The sequence below is a fragment of the Channa argus genome, chromosome 23, assembly GCF_033026475.1.
Source record: "Channa argus isolate prfri chromosome 23, Channa argus male v1.0, whole genome shotgun sequence".
Taxonomy (NCBI): domain Eukaryota; kingdom Metazoa; phylum Chordata; class Actinopteri; order Anabantiformes; family Channidae; genus Channa; species Channa argus.
Genome location: NC_090219.1, coordinates 8,374,623 through 8,394,772, shown reverse-complemented (window position 1 = coordinate 8,394,772; position 20,150 = coordinate 8,374,623). Strand labels below are relative to the sequence as shown.

Here is a 20,150-nt window from a genome sequence, read left to right as displayed (position 1 = left end):
CAACCAACAAAACTAAGACTTAAAATAGTCATAATCAGACATTAAAGTATTACTTAAAAGAAACAATACAAAGTCAGATGAGAGGAATGTGGATGAGTTTAAGACGCCACCAGTTCTACTCTGCAATAATGTCTGTAAAAAAAATAAATAAAATGTGTGTGTGCAAAGAAATACTTTTGCAGGCAAAATGTGTGGAAATGAAATCAGACCCATACGTTCCTAGTTTTTTAAAAAGCCTTGTGGGCTTGTGGTTTACTTTACCAACCCCTCTGAGTCCAAATGTCAGACCATTCCCAGGCAAAACCCTGAGCTCCAGATCCAGAGAAATTTGTTTTGGACAAAAGCATAAACCATAGTAATGAAATAATGTCCGAACACACTGAATTCTCCTTCCTTTTCGTCACACACCTGCAGCTCGGATATCGGTGGAAACTCCCAGAAGACCTAACGTGATGAGATTTTCATACTGTGGTTATGACATTTTCAATAGTCTTGAAGGCATCACAGCACCCAGCTCTGAGGGCATGACCCGTGTTTTTCTCCATAATAATTAGTGTGAGTGAGTTACAAGTGTGCTAATTTAGACTTATGTGCAACTTTAGTGGGTGATTTAATAGTGAAGGGGATGATTATGAGATTAAGAACTCCCCTTAACCAATTAGGAACCTCATTAAGAAAAGGAAAAATCTGATTTGACTGCACACAAGTCGATCCTCAGCCTAGTTAGCTTATTGTTGCAGTAGATGCTTGATTTGAAAAGGCAACATCAGTAGAGTTTTGTTGTTATGCAAACATTTTTAAAATAATATCTAATAAAAATGTGTGTTTCATTGTATTACATTTTATGTATGTTTAACCCTCGTTTTAATTAGAATAGCTCACATGTTATCTTTTTAAAATGATGATATAATTGTGTTCACAATAAACAGTCTTGAAAACTGGTATCGCATTAGGTCCCTGATCCCTAAACTGTCTTGCACACATTAGTATAATGTATGGTACCATGTGCCATAATGGTGTGACCTTGATTTAGCAGCAGTGAAGTAAAGTCATTTGTTCCTTGAGACCTATGGGCCTCATTTATATCACCGTTTTCCAAACCATGAGTTTGGAAAAATGAGTGACAACCTGCTTTCCTCTGGGAAACCTGCAGCCTGCATCGATGCCAAGTAGAGAATTCTGGGAATTTCTATACAAATTCTCAGTTATTAATTTGATTTCTTCATTGGATATTATTTTTTAAAATGTTTGCATAACAACAAAACTCTGCTGATGTTGCCTTTTCAAATCAAGCACCTACTGCAACAATAAGCTAACTAGGCTGAGGATCGACTTGTGTGCAGTCAAATCAGATTTTTCCTTTTCTTAATGGAGGTTCCTTATTGGTTAAGGGGAGTTCTTAATCTCATAATCATCCCCTTGGCTATTAAATCACCCACTAAAGTTGCACATAAGTCTAAATTAGCACACGTAACTCATTCACACCTCGTACCCTTGATATATATAAGGAATGTGTAACTTGATTGTGGAGAAAATTGAGAGAAAGCAGTTGATGAGTTACAAAAGATTTTCCTCCTCCTTGAGGCCTAGTAAATATTGATTTCTCATTCATTAAAGTGGAAACTTTGTTTGAACTGTAGACTGATATTCGTCAGTGTTGCGCAAACCTGCTGTGCTACGACGAAAAGACTTCCCGGGCAAGTCGCTGAAATTAATTAATAGAGTCCCAACTGTTTTCACTACTATTGTACTAGACAAGCACATGGTTCTGACCAGAAAATACAAAGGGTACGTACACGGATACAAATATATCTGACATAAACCAACATCAAATAATATCAGGCTGCTGGTGTGTCAGTTAGGCTCTTCTGTTTACCTGCAGCAAACATGATATTGTTGGTTTTCCTCAGTGGCTGATTAGGGTCAATAAGAACCTCTGTCAGCTGTCAGACCCAGTTTGTTCAGAGTCACTCGTCAGGAACTCTGAGCTTATTGGAATTCCATTTTCCTGAGTGACTCCACATCCAGGAGACGTGTGGTTACACGCCGCTGACAGCTTTTCCACGCAGTCCTATTGTTTCAGGATTCCACACTTGGGATAGAAAAACTTCACCTGAGTTGTTGTGCGGTACGTTGTCAGCAGCAGGAGTATCCTTGCCAAAAACGGTCATTTCCAAATAGCTTGAAGAACAGAAAGAAACAGTGTTGACGTCATTTACCGCTCCCAGGAGCATGGGATTGTAAAGGCAAGTCGCACGATGCACTTTTGACCTTCCCTTTGGATTTTGTGATTGTGATTTGTTTTGAAATCAATTGTAATTTCTGTTTTAATTTAACTCCTACTGTCCACATGAACACGTCAGTGTGCTTTATCTCCCCCTTTATCCAAACTTTGCTCGCGGTGAACATATTTCTCACGTCTGGGGACTTTGAGTTCCTGTGTTTGATTTCCTCTCCCTCTTGTTTGGTTTCAGTTGGCAGCACTTAGTTTGGAGGCACCTCAACGACAACAAAAGAAACCCCTGACGAGGCAGAGCGAGCTGAAGGGCGGGTGGAGGTCGGCACACACAGGCCCGACCATGAAAACATCGGGGAATTTTCCTGCTGTTTGAAGAGGATTTGTGGGGAAAGTGCAGAACAACAAGGCTTTTTTTTTTTTTCCTTCATCCAAGTTATGAGAGCAAACATATGAGTAACTAAAGTTAGGAGTCCTGCATTGTGTGAGAGGGCTGCTGCCCTAATGCTGAACTTACAAACACACGGCAGATTTTGAACCCAAAACACACACACACACACACAACTGTGTGACAGGAATGGGCGGCTTAAGATACAGACAGTAATTGTGTATTGTGTGTGTAATTGTGTGTATTTTAAATTGAATATTAATTATTTCATTACAAAAAATAAAATGACGCTTAAAGGTGAGTTAGCAAAGAGATGTGTCATTATACATTTAAAGGTGGCTAAACTTAACTTTAAGATAAAATATTTATTGGCTTAAAATAGTAAACAAGGAGAAGACGCTGAACCCTGCAATGTGCACATCTCTCATTTTGTGCATGTTGGCATTTGTATTTCACTCCACGCGTCTCAGCCTGTGTTTGTCCACACCCCCTTGTGTTCAGTTAGTAGAATTAGTAGAAGCACTTACTACGTGTTCCAGCGCAGGCAAACATCTCATTTAGATGAAAATGTAAATGAGAGGACAACAGCCAAGTCTCATTTCACACCATTTAGCTGAAGATCATTACATTTTTACTGAGCAGTGTTTATCAGTTATATGGGCTCCAGCTGTGTGTGTGTGTGTGTGAACCTGCCAAAAGACAGTGGTCAAAACAAAATGCCGATCCCATCCCCTCACCCACTGTACTCTGCTCCAGCTTGATTTTTAACAGTGTGAGCATATGAGAAGGGAACTGAAACTTTTCTTTTGCCTGCTGGAGGTTTTTTGGCCTGGGGAGAAATTCTGCAGATGTAGATGAAGTAGAGGAAGCACATGCAGTGGTGATCCTAGACACTGGGGAGCCACAGGCAAATTGAGGCCCCCCAAACCCATCCCACTGTTTTTTTTACTCCTTTTATCATTTTATCTTTCATTTTCAGAAAAGAAAATCTCATTTTTTTTTAAATGTATGATAGTTACAGGGAGCTAGCTGACACATGGTTCCATCTGTACATATCCTCGAAAGCGGGAGTGGGTGTTGGGGCCAGGACGTTTTCTATTCACACTTTGGAGTTTGGAGTCAAACCACAAAAACAGTGGCAACATGCGTTGGCTCCACATGTTGTAAAACTAAACTTATTAGTGCTTTATCCTACTGGGGCTCATTTTGAGTCTAGCAATAACAGAAGTTAGAAGAGTGAGGATGAATATAGGGCGTCAGTGGGTTTAGGAGACCTGACACATCCTTCGTGTTTATACCAAGTACGACGTGCACGAACGCCTGATGTCAGACCCATCCAGCGTCCGTCGTTCCATCGTGGTGCCACAACGTACTGGCCCTGCAGTTCCAGTCCAGCCTACAACACCTAGCTACAAGAAGAAAATAGTGAAATTGTTCCACATGCAGGGAACAGGTGTTGTAATTTCAGTGTTTGTTGTCATATTAGGTCTTTTCTTTGGTGCAGATTATTTGCAGTGTAAACAGAAAGTGTCTCTTGATCAAGTGCTGAAAAAAATCTTAGTGCAACGTCCTTTGCACAGATTTAATAAATAAAATTAAATAACGTATTAATATAAAAATCCTTCAAAGCGAACACTTGACCTTTTACAGTGGGTACTGTTCTATTTGTACATTACTGTCGTATTCCAACAAATAAGCAGAACATGTGTTACTCGTGCACAAAAAGGACAAAACTATTTAAACAGCAAGTTTATGAAGTGCAGTTGAGTCATTTCTCAACTTGCTGAGGGGTAATTTGAGTAAGTATCGTTATTTATGCAGCACCGTGGTTGTTTTCAGGCCTCACAGCAACCCTAGTTCTGAAGGGTGTTAAAACCTGCGTGTACTGCCCAGCTTTACTGTTGCAGTCTGTAATTACTTGAAAAGATTATCACACCTTTACTGTGCTCTTTGGGTCTGCTGTGCCCTGACTAATGATTATGTGGGGAAAAAAGACTGTTTACTACGTCTGATGTAAAGAAGGCAAAACAAATATCAACGCTTTTCACGTGAATTGTCGCCAGTTTTCCACAAAAGAAAGCAACGATTGAAATCTAAATATTTTAATCATATTGTTTGTTGGAGCAACACATTGCTCTGAACAATTTTATCACAGTGTAAGAATTCTGAAGTAATGCACAACTAATCCAGGCTGTGTTTATTTAACAATGCCACCAAAGCCTGCTTTGGCATCAGGCCCCCGGCAAACAGCGCCTTCAGACAGACAGAGGGGTAAAAAGACAAATGTCCTCTCTTGCTGCAAGGGCGTTCAGGGAGTCGGGGATGGGTTTAAGGGTCTTTGCCCCCGTCCATATGGCGTCAACATCCAATTGGTAGAGCAGCAGAACCTGAAGTGATGAAGAAATGCAGACGAATGCTCACACACTGTACAGTGAATACACACACACACAGTGCCACTGTACACATTTCTGGCACCGTTCTCCCTATTGTGTCTTATGTAAATGTAAATGCATAATGCATGGCTCAGCTCCATACGAGAGCTGGTGAGTTGTTTTTGCACCCCGCAGGCCTGGCAGAGCTTCACCCTTCCTGCTCAGGCTTCCTAAATTTGAAAGCTACATTTCTACACCTGAGGGGGGCTAGTGGATGCAGAGGCTAACCTCTGGACTCCAAGCAGCACTTTTTATTTCCACAGTGATCGGTTGAGCCGCTTCAGTAGAGTCTACACAAGCTACAATTTCTGCATTACTCTGGCTCCCTCTGGTGGAAGTCAGATGTCTTCCAGTTAGATGTAGGAAACATTAAGCACTGATGGGTGGTTGAGGATGAATAATTTAATCTAAGTAGCTCTAAAATCTTGTGAAGTGGCAGAAATATATGAAAGGCCAAAACTCTTTAATAGGCTTATAATTTGTTTTGCACGTTTGTTACACTGTGGGACAAGAACACAATGGTGCATAAATACCAATCACATTGTGGGAACACTGGGAGATTGGTTTTACCACAAAGACTTCAAAACTCACTCTGACAACGCAATACATGTCGCTAACGGCTGAAAATAAAAAGCAGTGCAATGCAATTTTCTGAGCCAAGAACATTATTTATAAAGGAATGTTTTTATCAAAACACACGATAAATCCATTTTCCCAGACATGCCAGCACACAAAAGGTCATTTCATAGAACCATCATGTCTGTTGGCCGGGGGAGGGGGACCACTGGCTCATCGGAGCTGTAGCTCCAGAGAAGATGCTCCTGCTAGAGAGAAACTTGCTGTGGCCCAGAGTTCAGGGAAACATGACACACAATGACCTACTGCTATCAGAGAAATGTACAAAAAGACCAAAACCAGACAAAAACAACCACAATGAAAATGGAAACCAAATGTAATTGCACTCAAAGCCACCAAACAGAAAGAGTGGGTGTGGGCTGCATTTGGTCATATTACCGTCCGTGCAAACAGGTCTGGAAAGTTGTGTCTATATTTTTAAATAACTATAAATATGGCAATGAAATGTCAGTTTTAACGATAAGGAGCATTAGGAGCTGTAGATGTGGCTGGCTCCTGACCTTTGACCTCTTTTCATTTTTACTTAAGATAACTATGTGGATGCATGTATGTGGAAGGAATAATGTAAGTTTACTTCATCATGCATGAGGTTTGTTTGGGACAGAAGCAGCTCAAAGCTGCTCAACAATATGTTTTTTCTAATTTTGGTTCCTCTGAGTTTTTTGTCCTCTTACTTTTGAAGGATAGTATTGCTGATAGTATTGATATTATTCGGGAGGGAACGGTTCGTGGCATAATATGAAATAATAAAACACATGCAGACAGAAATTAAATTAAGGTAATAATTATGCAACTCATAAATCTTTTTGTTTCCCGCGTCATATTGTCACTTTCACCACACGGGGGCAGAAGAGATACACTGGTGTTCAGTGACTAGACCGTTTTTCCTGTTGGGTTTTGTTTTAACATAGTGATGATGCTTTTTTTGCCCAAATATGGTCTTGGAGTTTGGAAGGAAGCTCCAAATATAGACCACAGGCTGATTGCACAGTTAACTCAGATATTTTAAAGTTGAGGGCTGATTTCATTTCAAAGACCAAAACAATCCAGTGACACCTCTGTGTCACTTGAATTTAAATAGTGATACAATCACATGTTTGTGGGGGAGTAAAATAACTCGTGGTGTATTGCTTTGTGTGTGTGGTGTCACGTAGCACAGGACATCTGACACCACACGTATGGATGGATTGTGTCTCCCTGTGGTTCATAAGGAACATTACAAACACGCACTGTGCAGGAGGAAGTGCACTGTGTTCATCCATGGGTGTTGGTCAGACAGACTAATCTTAATTAGTGGGGGATGAAGTTGATGTCATGTTGGTGTCAGTCCTTTCCCACACTGTCTACATGTTGTTTTGAACTAGAGTTTCCAGGAGGTCAGAATAATGGCAATAGTGTTTTTATTTATTTATTTTTTAAATTGCTCTTTTTATTCATTCTCAACACTGAGGCTGAACCAGTTCTACTTTGGCTGAGGGCAGTTCTTCAGAGAAAACTGCATTTTGTTAATCGTGAAATCAGACATGTTGAATATCAGCAAAAGTGTTTGTGGCACATGCGTCCTAAAGGACGACTTCATCCGATTTGGAACTTGCTTCTTTTGGCTTTAGTTTGAGTCGTCCATGTAAATGATCGCTATTAAATTTCCCTATATTAAAATATCTCGCTACTCCCAGCTAAAAATGCTTCCTGTTGGAGGAACCTTCAGCTCACATTATGTCATCTTGTTGTAATCATGGTCGACCTGCTTTTCTAAAGCTCCTCCAGATGACACCGTCTGAATTAATGATGAAAAACTCCTCGGTGAATTCGCCTTCAAATTGTAAACTTGCATAAACATTGGCTGTAATTAAATGAACAAGACAATGACAACACAGTTTAAACATATGAAGTGTACATTATTAAGTCATGAAAAGATTGTTTAAATGAATACAACCACAGAAATAAAGCATGGGGTGATGTTGAATAACAATGCAGCTCAGTATCAGGGAGTTGTTTTTGGGTTTTGTACGTAAACTATACGATGCAATACACAGCAAGATGAGCTTTGTTGCGTTGGATGAAGTCTGAATGAGTTGGTGTCAGACACAATAGCTGCTGGTAGGTTGCATCATCAGCTAATTGTGACCCAGGAGATAACCTTCTCTGGCAGGCGAGTGAGAGGGGGCAACCGTGTGTGTGTGTGTGTGTGTGCGTGTGTGCGCCCACTGCCTCTGCAACTGCTGCTGAATCTGCCGCTGCTGCAATCACCTGCAATCCTTTCAACGCCTCGCCACTCCTGCCAGTTGCCTGGAGACGAAGTCGCCTAAGCCACAGAGCTAATGATGCTGGGAGAGGATGAGGAGGAGGAAAGATGGAGACAAAGATGCAATGGAGGGGAGTGGGTTCACGAGGAAAGTGTGGTGAATTCACCGTGTAACTGGAAAGTCACAGACCCTGGTCATGATTTGTTGCCCTTGAGCAGGACACTGAACCCTCAGCAGCTCCCACACTGGAGAAAAGCATGTGTGGTGTATTCAAAGTGAGAATCAGAAACAGGGGTTTCAGGTCAGGAGGACAAAGATAACCCCCCAACACTCTGTCCTCACACACCAAAGAAGAACAGATATTCGAGTTTGGGTCGGGATACAGAAGGCCACAGGATCGAATCCCACCCCGCCAGGTGTGGCCACACCCAGCCACCCAGGGCCACCTTGGTTGCTTCCATCACCGTGTAAGAAGCTACTAAAAGTCTCATTTGTTCGTCGAGCTTATACACAATGGCTTAAAGAGCTTTACAATATTCACACACGTGACCAGACAAAAACTAGAGATTTGGTTGGTTCAAGGACACGTGATAATTCACAATATTTCTGAAAAACTGTTTCCCTGCTTCGTAACAGAGCGGAAATCTTGCTGCTGTTAGGAATAACGAAGGTTATTAGAAGGTTTTCTAAAGTGACATCCTCGAGTGGACCCTGCACGATGCTACAAAATGCATTATATGTTTCAGATAGCATGACCAAACTCTTTAAGTTAATGTGGATCCATTTCAAACCACCAGCCAAAGAACCTTATTTTTGTGTGTGTTTCAAGGGGACTTCAGCAAACAAGTTGTCAACTTGCTTTCTACAGCTTTAGTTTAGGGAGTAAATGAGCATTATTGCTTTTAAAATATTTCTCTGCTTCTAGCTGAAAAACCTCCTGCAGATGACATCACACGGAGGAGTTTTTCATCACTAGGCGTTCAGAGCTCCGGAAAACCCGGTTTCCATTGTATGAGCAACAAGATGACATAATCTGAATGGAAGGTTTCTCCAAGTGATGTCATCTGGAGGCTGTTTTTTTCGGCTAGAAGCCCAGATATGTTTTAATATCAGGAAGTCAAAGGGAAGTTTAATGGCAGCCATTTCCATCAAACTAGACTTCAAAATTGGTGGAGGGGTCCTTTAACAGCTGCAGGATGTTAATTACTTACCCGTCGTGGAGCAGGGAGGGGCAGTGGGACAACATCAGCAGAAGACCCACCGCTGGGTTGACAAAGCAACAGTGTCAGCGATTGCGCACCTTTGCACCATGCTGTGAGTGTAGGAGGGGCTGAAGAGAACGGCGGAGACGTGCTAATTGATTTCATCCCTCTGGAAAGTCATTTCATCATACTCGGTGTTTTTAACCCTTGTCTTACGACAGCCTTACAGCACTCAGTCTGCACAGAGACCCGCAACCCACTGGGAAATTATTAAGCTCCTCAGTGTGTGTGTGTGTGTGTGTGTGTGTGTGTGTGTTGAGGAGAGTGAGAGAGGGACTATGATAGGTACATGACATGGAAGTGAAGATGTTCGGATTATGCACAGACGGTTTGGGTGAATGAATAAAGCAAAAGTCCACGTCTACAAGCTGCAAACACTCAACTGGGTCTTTACCTCAGAGCTCAGTGTGCTCACATTAGCTGATCCTAAGATGTGCATGGAATTTGGTGTCCAGGTTCCATTCACTCATTTTTCAACAGCTTAGATTCAACATGAAGATGGTCCTGAAACACACACACAGGACGTATATGACAAAAGAGCCTGAGTCCAGCCTGAGCCCAGGTTTCAGACATTTACACATCTTTTCATGTGAAAATTATGGATGAAAGTGTCTAAAACGGGCCAAAATGTTTGCCGTTGTATGTGCTTTTTGATCTTCTTTGATCTCTTTTCGATTTACTTTTATATTCACATATGTATAAGGTGACTAAACTGCATCTGAGAAGGGTTTTATATGCGAGAGGTCAAACTGGTTTGTTCGACTGGGATGAGGTTAAAGGTGCTGCCTTATGTTGGTACGTCCATTAACTCCTCTGGATTTGTTGTAATCATGTGGGCTGAGACACATTTCTCAGCGTGTCCCTCGTGTCCCTCCTCACCACAGACAGTGAGCACGTGTCATCTTTAAAACGCTTATCACGGCTCAGATTTAATAATACACTGTTATTATAGCATAGCACGCTTCAGCTACTATTCAGATACTATTTTTTAGCAGAGCAAACGTTACTGGTTCCATCTGATTTACTTGCAGTCAGGCTGTGATGATTGCAAAACACAACGCAGAGGCAAAGTGTAACACATTTTATTGATTTTACAAAGCACGTAATGACAAATTTGCTACAGGGGATTTCTGACATATTTTCAGCTCCAGCATGTTACCATGAGAAGCTGAGTGAGTCACACAGACAAAGTGTTTGAATCTCTGCAGTCAATATAATAAATACATTCATTTTAACAATCAGTAGTGAAAAGGCTGCTATTATGTGCCGTCATGTAAGAAAATACAAGACCAAAACATGAATCTCAAAAATTGCACCAGGACGCGATATGTATCCAACATGCTTAAATAAAACTTTTCAAAACACTCTGTACTGTAAAGCTCTGCTTTTAATGATATCATCATCGTCATCATCTTCTTCTATTTTAACTTCTAAATTCACCACTGGGGTTTGATCACACACAAAAACACATACAAACAAAATAAAAACAACTGTAAAAAATAAATGCAATAACCAGAAGCTCCATAGGGCATAAATAAGTTACATTACTAGGTCAGTATATAAGGCATACAAAAACAACATTCCATAAATTAATGCTGAGGTTAATATGAGAAAGTGTCAATCAGTGCAACAGTTACACAATGTATAAAACCTTTTGAGGTACAAGGTTGTTCAACGCGACACAGAACCTTAATGTTGGCCTAAAATCAAATCCCTAATTGGCCTAAAACAAAATCACTGTTGCATTGCAACCAATCACAAGTTCTCATCCAAAGAGGAAAGGAAACATTCAGTGCTTATTTATTTCAAGGCACCATCCAGGTACGCCCGCATCTTCTCTCTGTGGGGCTGGGTGAAGCAGTGTCCGATTGCCCGCTCTGTTTCCCGGATACGCTTCTGGAAGCGATCTCGGTCACGCGCCATTTCTTCCCAGTGTCCTTTACGAGATGCCTGTCGAGCAAACGGCCAGGTCCGCATGACGTGGACTTGGAAAACAGGAGAAAACCGCACCTGAGATCAACCAGAAAACAAGACAGAAATTCCATACATTTCGTTAAAACAATGCTGATGGTGAAAAGAAGTTTAAGTGAGCTTTGATAACATGTTATTAGCACAAGAGGAGGATATTTAACTGGAAAATAAATCTCCAAAACAAGGGATGTTACAAGTCAGAGCTAAGTTTTGTGGGACCCCCTGTGACAGCTGTGTGTGTAGACGTATTTTCAAGCTTCAGGTTTGATGCCTATTACATCAAATCTGATGAAATAAGCTTTTAAGTGACAAAGATGTCACAATGACTGTGCAATAGTGCTGCAACTCCATATAGTCCATGTGGAGGTCAAACTCTCTACTGACTTGTTGTGGGGGGGGGGGTCACATGACTGTCTTAGTCATAACAACCCACAGCGTTGCTAAACAACAGCAAACAACAACTGAGCTTAGCACACTGTGCAGAACAGTGTGGGTCAGCGGAGACCAGAATGAACCCTTATCTTACACAGCCAGACTGCAGCAGCCAGCACAGGACGCTCCCTTATGCTATTAATGTCCGTACTCTGTATCTGCTTAAGTTTGTGTCATTTACACAAAGCCAATGTTGTATTTCAAGGTTTTTGAGTTAAAGAGAGTTTTGAGTTATACGTGATATATGACAGAATGTTTCTTTCCAGACTCTGTTTCTATTTCAACTATTTTGGTCTATTGAAATAGGTTTTTAAACCTATGATCAAAGCCCCAACCACTGTTTAAATAGCAGCTGATTTTACTTTAAACACTACACGAGTCTAATTTCATACTTCATCTAATACTGTCTGGTTAGCAATGTAACTATAACTTGTTATGAGATAATAACCTTTTTCTCAGTGGTGCTGGCCTTGTTTTCCTCCTTCTTCTCCTCTGAAGATGACTGCTGAGTTCGTCCAGGTCGTTTCCATGGCACCACTGTCTTGTCTGGTTGGAGGCGATGCTTTAGCTGCCTCTCAGGCAGAGAACGCTTGATGATTATAGGTTTTCTGGATGTTTTTGACTCTTTTTCACATTTCTTGTTGTTTGTAGGTGGATTTTGTGTATGGTTGACCAGGGTATCTTGGTCTTCTCTAGACAGGAGTGTTGTTGATGGGGGGCTCTGGAGGCAGGCCTGAAAGTTGAGAGGGTGGTAGGGGTCGTCTTTCTGGCAGAGAGATTTCCACAGCTGCTCTTCTTCATCGTCCTCAGAGGAAGGGGGAAAACCCCTCCCCTTTTCCTCAGTGTCTGACTTGGGAGGAGGTGCTGGAAGTGACGCCTGTTGTTTGGAGATTGTGGGTGTTTTCTTGGTGGTTTTAGGAGATATGCTGCCGACTGTGCATGCAGTGAAGCACATGGGATTGTAAGGGTCTTCAGGACTGCTGAAGAAATCCCAAAGCCTCTCACTCTCCTCCCTGTCAATGTCAGGACTCGAACCTTCTGAACTGGCCCAACTGCTCCAACTGCTCTCGCTGTCAGAGCGACTGACCCAGATATTAAGGCCTTGTGGCACCAACATCTCCTCGCTGGCCTTGCTCACTGACATAAAGTCAGTATCACTGCTGTCCCTCGTTTCACTTTCACTTTTCAGCATGTTTGTGTTTGTTGAAATACAAGCAGAAAAAAAGAAGGGGTTGTAAGGATCACTAGATTTTGACAAAGACTCCCAAAGTGCCTTGCTTTCCTCACTGTCAAATTCCACGTTCTGGTCTTCTTCACTACTCCAGTGAGCGCTTCGCTCCTCTTCTGAGCTGTCTTGTTTGAATTTTTTTTCCTTTGAATTGTCCTGTTTGAAGACTTTCTCGCTAGTTTTAAAGGAAGTGTCGCTTGAACCAGAGCTGTCGCCACTTGACACAAAGATATTCCAATCACCAGGAAAGCCCATTTTCCATGTAGACTGATGTCCAAGAAAGATGCCATCTTCTTTACCAGTTGTTCTGGACACAAAGTCGTCCACTAGTCCGCAGCACAGGTCGTCAGCGCGGAGACTGGACAACAGGGCCTCAGCAGTGGATTGGCTGGTGAAGGGGTCGCCAACGTCAGCACAGAAGTTAGACAGAGGATTCGAACTCCCAACCATGACTCCGTTGTCTCCGTCAAACAATGAAGAGAACAGGAAGGATTCAGACGGGTTTGCAGCCGTGGACATGTGCTGGATGTGCTGACCTGTCTCGTCTGTGATTCTTACGTGAACCTCAAATCTAAACATCTGGAAAACTAGGAGAGAAAACAGGGAAACTATTAGAGTGAATTAAATTTCAACAGATGATTTGAAGTTACATTTTATGAACGAGTAATTATCCTTTATTCTGACATGAAAATCTCTCCAGTGTCTGAGAAACGTTTAAAAGGAAATACGAAATCTTGGTTAGATGTAAATCATTAACAACATGGATACTACTAGAAGGAATATGTGATACAGTATCATGATTTAGATGAATACATACACAGAATCTATAAAGAAAATCCACAGAAACATACATAACATACTCACATAGAACATACTCACACTGTTGCCCATGAAGTAGGAACAAAATGTTTTTTCACCACTTCTCATAAAATTACTGTGACAATGTGGTTTATTCTTGATAGATAAAGTGTATTATCTTCTCAAAACTCAAACACAATTACCTTTGCAAAAAACAGGAATGTGTCTGAAAACCAAATTATTCCAATTTACGTTTCAGAATCCAAACTATAATAAAACAGTCGATAATCCGGTGGGATTGGCTTTCAAAATGCCAACAAATCGAGGCTTTGGACGTCCTGTAGCCATGGCAACGCGAGGACATAACATTCAAAATTCAAAGAACTTTATTGATCCCACCCCGTGGAGGCTAAAATTGGGTACTCGTGAGAGGAGAAAGGGGACATGTTGTGTTGCCACAGATAGAAAACGTTGCACCGTGGGCTTCGACTTGGCCTCGTTTTATGATTAAATGTTGGAACATTAAATATGCGGAACAGTTCAGTTTCGCTGTACTATCGGACGTACGGATAACTCCCGGGTTTCCTCGTATCAATGAAGAGAACTCGAAAACGAGGTGATTCGCAGGCAAGTGTAGCTTCAGAAGAAACATACAGCATTATACTATATTTATACGATATACTATGACATGTACAGCATTGTACTATAATACTATACATTTTCATATTTATGAGAGAAGATAAGTTCACTATTTTAATTTTTTGTCGAAGTGTCCCTCGGCAAGAAAGTGAATCCCCGACAGCCCATCCCCCCGCCGCGCAGTAGCTGTCAGAACCCCGGTAGAAAATAAATCCACACTCGGACTAATGATCCCCTGTGGTGGCCCTGAACTTACGGGTTCAGCCAAAAGGACAAAAAAAGGAACACTGGATTAAGCAGCTAGCTATAATGTTAGGAATAAGAACGAGTACAGCGTGGTCACTCAGAAAGCGACCTTTCCTGTAAAGTTGGCCACAGCAAACATACGGCGGAAACTTTAGCGCGATAACAAAACAAAGTAACTAGATTTAAAAGGACCTTTGTCTTACCCGATATGAAGGTGTAGTAAATGACTTGTACCAGCAGCCGAAGCTGTTCCCACAGCACGGTGAGCATCTGTTTGGTCCAAGGCAGAAGCGCCATCCCTCCGCTGCCGAACCTCTCCATGGCCGTTCGTTCCGAAGCCTTCTCCTCACTGACCACCGAAGCCATTTTCCGTTCTTTCCCCTCCGCCGCTTCTCAGATTGTGGCGGTAGTGTTGCGAGAGAAGACAAAAAAACAAATCCTCACGTATTTTGGTATTCCTCGTCGAAAACCAACAGATTTCGCGTATTTGTCGGTGACAGATGTACGTCGATGTGTTGTCGCTTCATTTTCCGGCAAGTTTGTGCCATTTTTCGATGTCCTTCGTCAAATGTTCTCATGTATTTTCTCCATGTTTCTGTCTTGTCTTCGTTGTTGTACTAGAACTGAATGTCTCGTGATTGCAACACTATCCGTTAATATAAACAAGTTGACGTCACAGTAAGCTGCGATTGGACACCGCAGCTGTCACTCACCGCCCTAACTTTGTATAACGTATGACGCATAGAAAGTGCCCGTAATTTCCTCGGCCGACAGGAAAAGCCCTTTATTACGTCTTTGAAATCTTTTGTCAGTAATAATAATTCAAAAGCGAAATACGGCTGATGTTAAAGAAGAGTCATAACCCCAAACAAGTGAAAATCAAAATGTTCTTTAATTTCAATTTCCAGTAGTTACTTTTGAAAGAAATTCCATTTATAAAACTTACCTTCATAGTAAAACTCACTTATTGCAGGAATTAAATGGCATCTAAATCATTGTCTATTACAAGTAAAAGTAGTTGAACAAACCTTATCAGCAAACACTCTTCAACAGCTACTAATTAAAATCTTCCTCTAACATGACACTGTTATGCATAGGGGTCTCTGGGTGGCACTGACTGAACAAACAAGCAGTGGTCATCACTCCCTTAGTGATCCGATGGACCACCACAGTAACCACCAGGTCCCACTGGTTGGACTGAGCAGCACTAACACAACCAATTACAACTTTGGTGGACTTTGTCAGTTTAGTGTACTGGTTTCCAGTAGCATATACTAAAAAGTTGAGATTATTTAAAGATTTACATTAGATACAATTCAGATTTGCAACACTTTTGCTTTCGTGGATCACTGCAGCAAATCATGTGCCTCCTTCTAACCCCATCCTCTTTAGTGAAAATGCTAAGTCCTAACTATTAAATTGGTTTAAAGCTACTAATTGTCAAATTATATATTTTCTTGTATTTTATGTGTGAAATACTCATGGAATAGCTAAAAATACAGTTATTTATTGGACTGATAAATACAAGATCGTTTTCTAAAATGTACTTTAATACAAGCAAGAATTAGTATCAACAGAAATCAGAGCATCAGTAGACTGAAGTTTCCTCACATTGTATTAACTGTCTGGGACAGGATGCCATCTTGTAATGTAATCACCATATTTACCAGCTCCTGCTAAGAAGTTAGAATGGGTGAAGTGCCTGGCTTTTGTTTAAAAAAATAATAATTTGATGGAGAGATAGTGAGAGAAGGATAAACTTGACCTTAAAGAGAATTATATATAAGCTTTGGAAAAATGGCTATGGCCACAGAGCCATATAACTTCTCTATACCCCCTAAAGGTAAATGTATTTAGTCACATTCCAACTACTGAAACCAAACCCAATTATTTTATGTTATTAAATATTTTATTAAATGTTGCTGACCTCAAAATGTACTTTAAACAACAGATCTAGCAATACAAAAAAAACAGAAACAAATTTCCAATTGAACAGTTTTATTAATCCAAAATCTGTAAAGTTTATGCCACCAGAGCAGAAGCTGTAGAGGACTCACTGTAAATAGAAGGAAGAAACAAAGCATTAAGAGCACTTAATGACAGCACATTGCTAAACAAACTTAAGTGGTTAAAACAAATGTAGTTGTAATCAGATATAAAAACAATCACAAATCAATTTTCAAATTAAACTAAAACGGCAGGTAATCCAGCCACTACATGTAAACATAGTAGAAAACATCTAAAAAGGAACAGTGTGTGTGAAGGGGACTGGCAAAATTGGCACAAACTAGCCACTCTGCTAATTTACCTCCAACTTTTTCTAGCACAACAGAAATATCACTACTCTCAATAGCAGAAGAGCAGGACAATGAATTGTGCTTTTACTCCACAAATATCACCCATGTTAACTGTAATTCTAGATAGAGTACTTTCCAATAAACTTAGGACTTGAGAAAAAAAAATTCATTAAACAATATTGTCAGAGCAAATTCAAATTTTGGTGATTAACCAAGTCTTAAGCCCCCCCAGATACTAAAACAAGGGAAAACCTCTAACAGGAAAACAAATACTCACTACTTCCAGTTGGGGGCCAGTACTCTCTTGGTCTTGTAGTACCGGGCCAACCGGTGAATCCTGCTCTCAATGAGAATCAGGCGGAACTTGGCATCTTTGTCCTGCAGGCACAGTATTAAAATTTTAGGGGTTTGGGGGGGATTTATTTAATTTCTGCTCCCAACCATGAAGTCCATGATAACTGTGTATGACAAGGGCACAATTACCACTGCTAAAGTTTTCTTAGCAGTATTCCCTGTTCCATGTTTATTTGTTGAATATTTTCATGTGGGCATTTAAATAAAAAGATTGAGAATGAAAGCCAAGTTTTCCAATGAGAAGTAATTTTTGGAATTTAAACTAAAAAGCAAATACCTGTGTGTTGACTCAGTTAAACTTATAGCTTGCCTATATAGGCTACAGCATGCAAAACATTTCACAGCACTTGGAAATTACATTCAAACAACTCAGACAGTCTTACAAACAAAAAAGCTGAAAAAGAAAATGTCTCTGTAACAGAAGCACTTTACACAACATACCACTCCAAAGAATAAATCAATCAAAATCAGAAATGTTATTGGGTTCATATTTTGACCATGTGTCATACCTTTCTGTTTCTCTCCAGATGCTTCCTGACTGCAACAGCCTTCTTGATCAGGTGGTAAAGATCCTCAGGCAGGTCAGGGGCTAGACCCTTGGACTTGAGAATCCTCAGAATCTTGTTGCCAGTAACAAAACGTACTTGGGCCACACCATGGGAATCCCTCAGAATTACACCTAGATAAGGTGAGAAAAAGGCTTAAAACTTGGGACACTATAGTTCTCCCAAACCAACTGTTCGCCTTATGCATCTGTAAGATCTAGTTCCATATGACAAAACGTTTCAGTAAAAGGTAAATGTAAGTCAACAGCTAAAGTGAGTGGAACATAAGCCAATCTATCCATACCAATAAATAAAGATTACATCAAGTATTGATAGTGGAGGGTGTAACTCAAAAAAGACAAGCAAATACAATTTTATTTCTGAGCTGATGTGAGGTAATAAAATTGCCAGCCCGGTATGTTTTGAATGTGAACAGTGCAACAAAGGTGATTGTGTTTGATGAGTTTTCAAACATAATTGGCTTCCAAACAAGTAAATGTTTTAAATTTGATGACTAAATAGTTGGTTTTGTAAATGAGAGTCCAGTTACTTTCCATCACTTTGATTAAAGTGAAGCACACTTTAATGTATTTCTGCCACTTACATGATAAATAAAAGCAAGTGTTATTAAAAAACTGCAACTTCTGTAGTTTTAATCCAAATGATTACTTTCTTTACTTTGTGCCCTTTAATCATTTCCGTTTTCTACTTTTAAAACCAGGATAAAATTCCATCACAAATTAAATTAATTTAGTTTGTAACTAAAACAACAACACCACCTACTTCAAAGAAAGAAGGCAAACACATCTTAAATACTGATTAAAATAACTTGTAATTGTACCTTCTATTCTTTATTATTTTGTCAAACTTAATCTGATACTGCTAAATGAGAAACTATACGGTGTGTCAATCAATTTAACTTAAATGTATTGAACAGAGGGATTGTTGACCTGCGGACATTAACAGAAGACATGTGCACATGTGCCAGATATCAGAGTCATTTGAAGATACAAACCCATTATTGTATGACAGAAATAAAAATATTAAAATTTCTGGTGTTGCAGACCCTTAAGAATACCAGGCAATATCTTACAAAGTTGACCACTGTCGGTGATATACTTTTTCTTGTTGTGATCATGCAAAAGATATCTGTATAACTCTCTACTTCGAAGAAGCTTGGCACTATTGTTTTCTGTGCCAGACCAAACATACATGCCTGAAAACTACAACAGTACAATACATTCAAAACTATAAGGATGTAGGACTGAAGGACTATGAGGATATAAGGATGTTGTATACAAGTAAACTTACCAATCTGAGAGGGGGTCAGACCCTTTTTGGCCAGCTTGAAGATCTGCTCTTTGACATCATCAGATGTGAGCTTCAGCCACTATAAAAAAGCAGATTTATATAATCACATATAACGCAACTGACATAGTTTGCTACTGGCACTATAGCAGACTGAAACGAAACGTTAACTTATGTTAGTATTTCATACTCACAGTTGGAACACTTCGCCTGTAAGGCAGAGCTGACTGGGACAAGCCCTTTCTATTGGGGGAATAATAGATGGGAATAGTTAGACAACCTCGTAGTTTGATGGGTGAGAGTAAATACCAACAGTAACCTGACGTGCATGTTAGGAACCAGCGAGTAACAGTTTCAGAAATCTGCAAACCTCAGCGATCAATAGGCCGGCTAACGCTAGCTTCAACTTCTTGCTAAGATTCGAGATGTCACAAAATAACGTTATAAATTTAGTTAAACACCAAGGCCGCGAAAACATTTGTGATATAATGTCCTCGGTGTAACTGTGTTACCTGCAAATGTAAACTAAGCTGTATAATCGTGGTGAGCCACCAGGGATAGCAGCTAATGCTAGCTAATGCTAGCTGGCTGGATGTCGTTTTGAAGGTGCAGGTTTTTAAGCTTTTTTTTCTCGCTTTCAGGCGGAATTTACTGGTTATATTTGGCCCTAAACCATTTGTAAAACCTTTAGGTTTTATTTCGCGTCATAAAAACTGATCTTTCCAGCCAAAAGTCTAACTTTAAATGAAAAAGTGAGAGCTCACCCGGGAGCGTGCATGCGACCCATGATGGCGGTAGAGGAAGAGAGGCCGCACACGCGATAGAAAATGGTATTGTGCGCCTGCGTCGGAAATTACGCACTGACGTAGGCGGCGCTTTATCGACGTGACCAAACGCATTCAAGACGTCAGTGATTCAACATCATTTAGCTTAGATCGCCTGTTAAATAAAGCTATAAACTGTCTTTCCATTGTTCATATTCCATAAATCATTAGGTCATTAAAAGGATGCCCCCTCAAACCATCCCACTATTTGGTCCATTGTACCAGGTGCATGGAATAATCTATTTGATAGCCAATTAAATGCTGAACAACTCTGCCTTATTTTAATTCTAAGGTGTTGCTTTACTGAG

At 40.5% G+C, this 20,150-nt stretch overlaps 2 protein-coding genes, 1 long non-coding RNA gene and 1 other non-coding gene across 4 annotated transcripts; 1 reads left to right on the top strand and 3 right to left on the bottom strand.

Annotated features, from left to right (window-relative positions):
* The first annotated feature begins 1,366 nt into the window (after positions 1 to 1,366).
* LOC137108766 (uncharacterized) lies at positions 1,367 to 4,231 on the top strand. Its single transcript, XR_010912238.1, has 2 exons — positions 1,367 to 2,246; positions 2,475 to 4,231. It is a non-coding gene; the product is annotated as an uncharacterized lncRNA (long non-coding RNA).
* Positions 4,232 to 10,266: 6,035 nt separating this feature from the next.
* ppp1r15b (protein phosphatase 1, regulatory subunit 15B) lies at positions 10,267 to 15,157 on the bottom strand. Its single transcript, XM_067493224.1, has 3 exons — positions 14,718 to 15,157; positions 12,052 to 13,418; positions 10,267 to 11,210 (listed from the first exon to the last, which is right to left on the bottom strand). The coding sequence occupies exons 1-3, from the start codon at positions 14,878 to 14,880 to the stop codon at positions 11,001 to 11,003; spliced, it is 1,740 nt and encodes a 579-aa protein (XP_067349325.1). The 5' UTR covers positions 14,881 to 15,157; the 3' UTR covers positions 10,267 to 11,000.
* Positions 15,158 to 16,495: 1,338 nt separating this feature from the next.
* Positions 16,496 to 19,889, bottom strand: rps13 (ribosomal protein S13). The gene is made up of 6 exons (XM_067493236.1): positions 19,783 to 19,889; positions 19,213 to 19,261; positions 19,022 to 19,100; positions 17,675 to 17,844; positions 17,089 to 17,189; positions 16,496 to 16,570 (listed from the first exon to the last, which is right to left on the bottom strand). The coding sequence occupies exons 1-6, from the start codon at positions 19,803 to 19,805 to the stop codon at positions 16,537 to 16,539; spliced, it is 456 nt and encodes a 151-aa protein (XP_067349337.1). The 5' UTR covers positions 19,806 to 19,889; the 3' UTR covers positions 16,496 to 16,536.
* Positions 16,767 to 16,895, bottom strand: LOC137108871 (small nucleolar RNA SNORA19). Its single transcript, XR_010912245.1, has one exon. It is a non-coding gene; the product is annotated as a small nucleolar RNA SNORA19 (small nucleolar RNA).
* Positions 19,890 to 20,150: the final 261 nt, after the last annotated feature.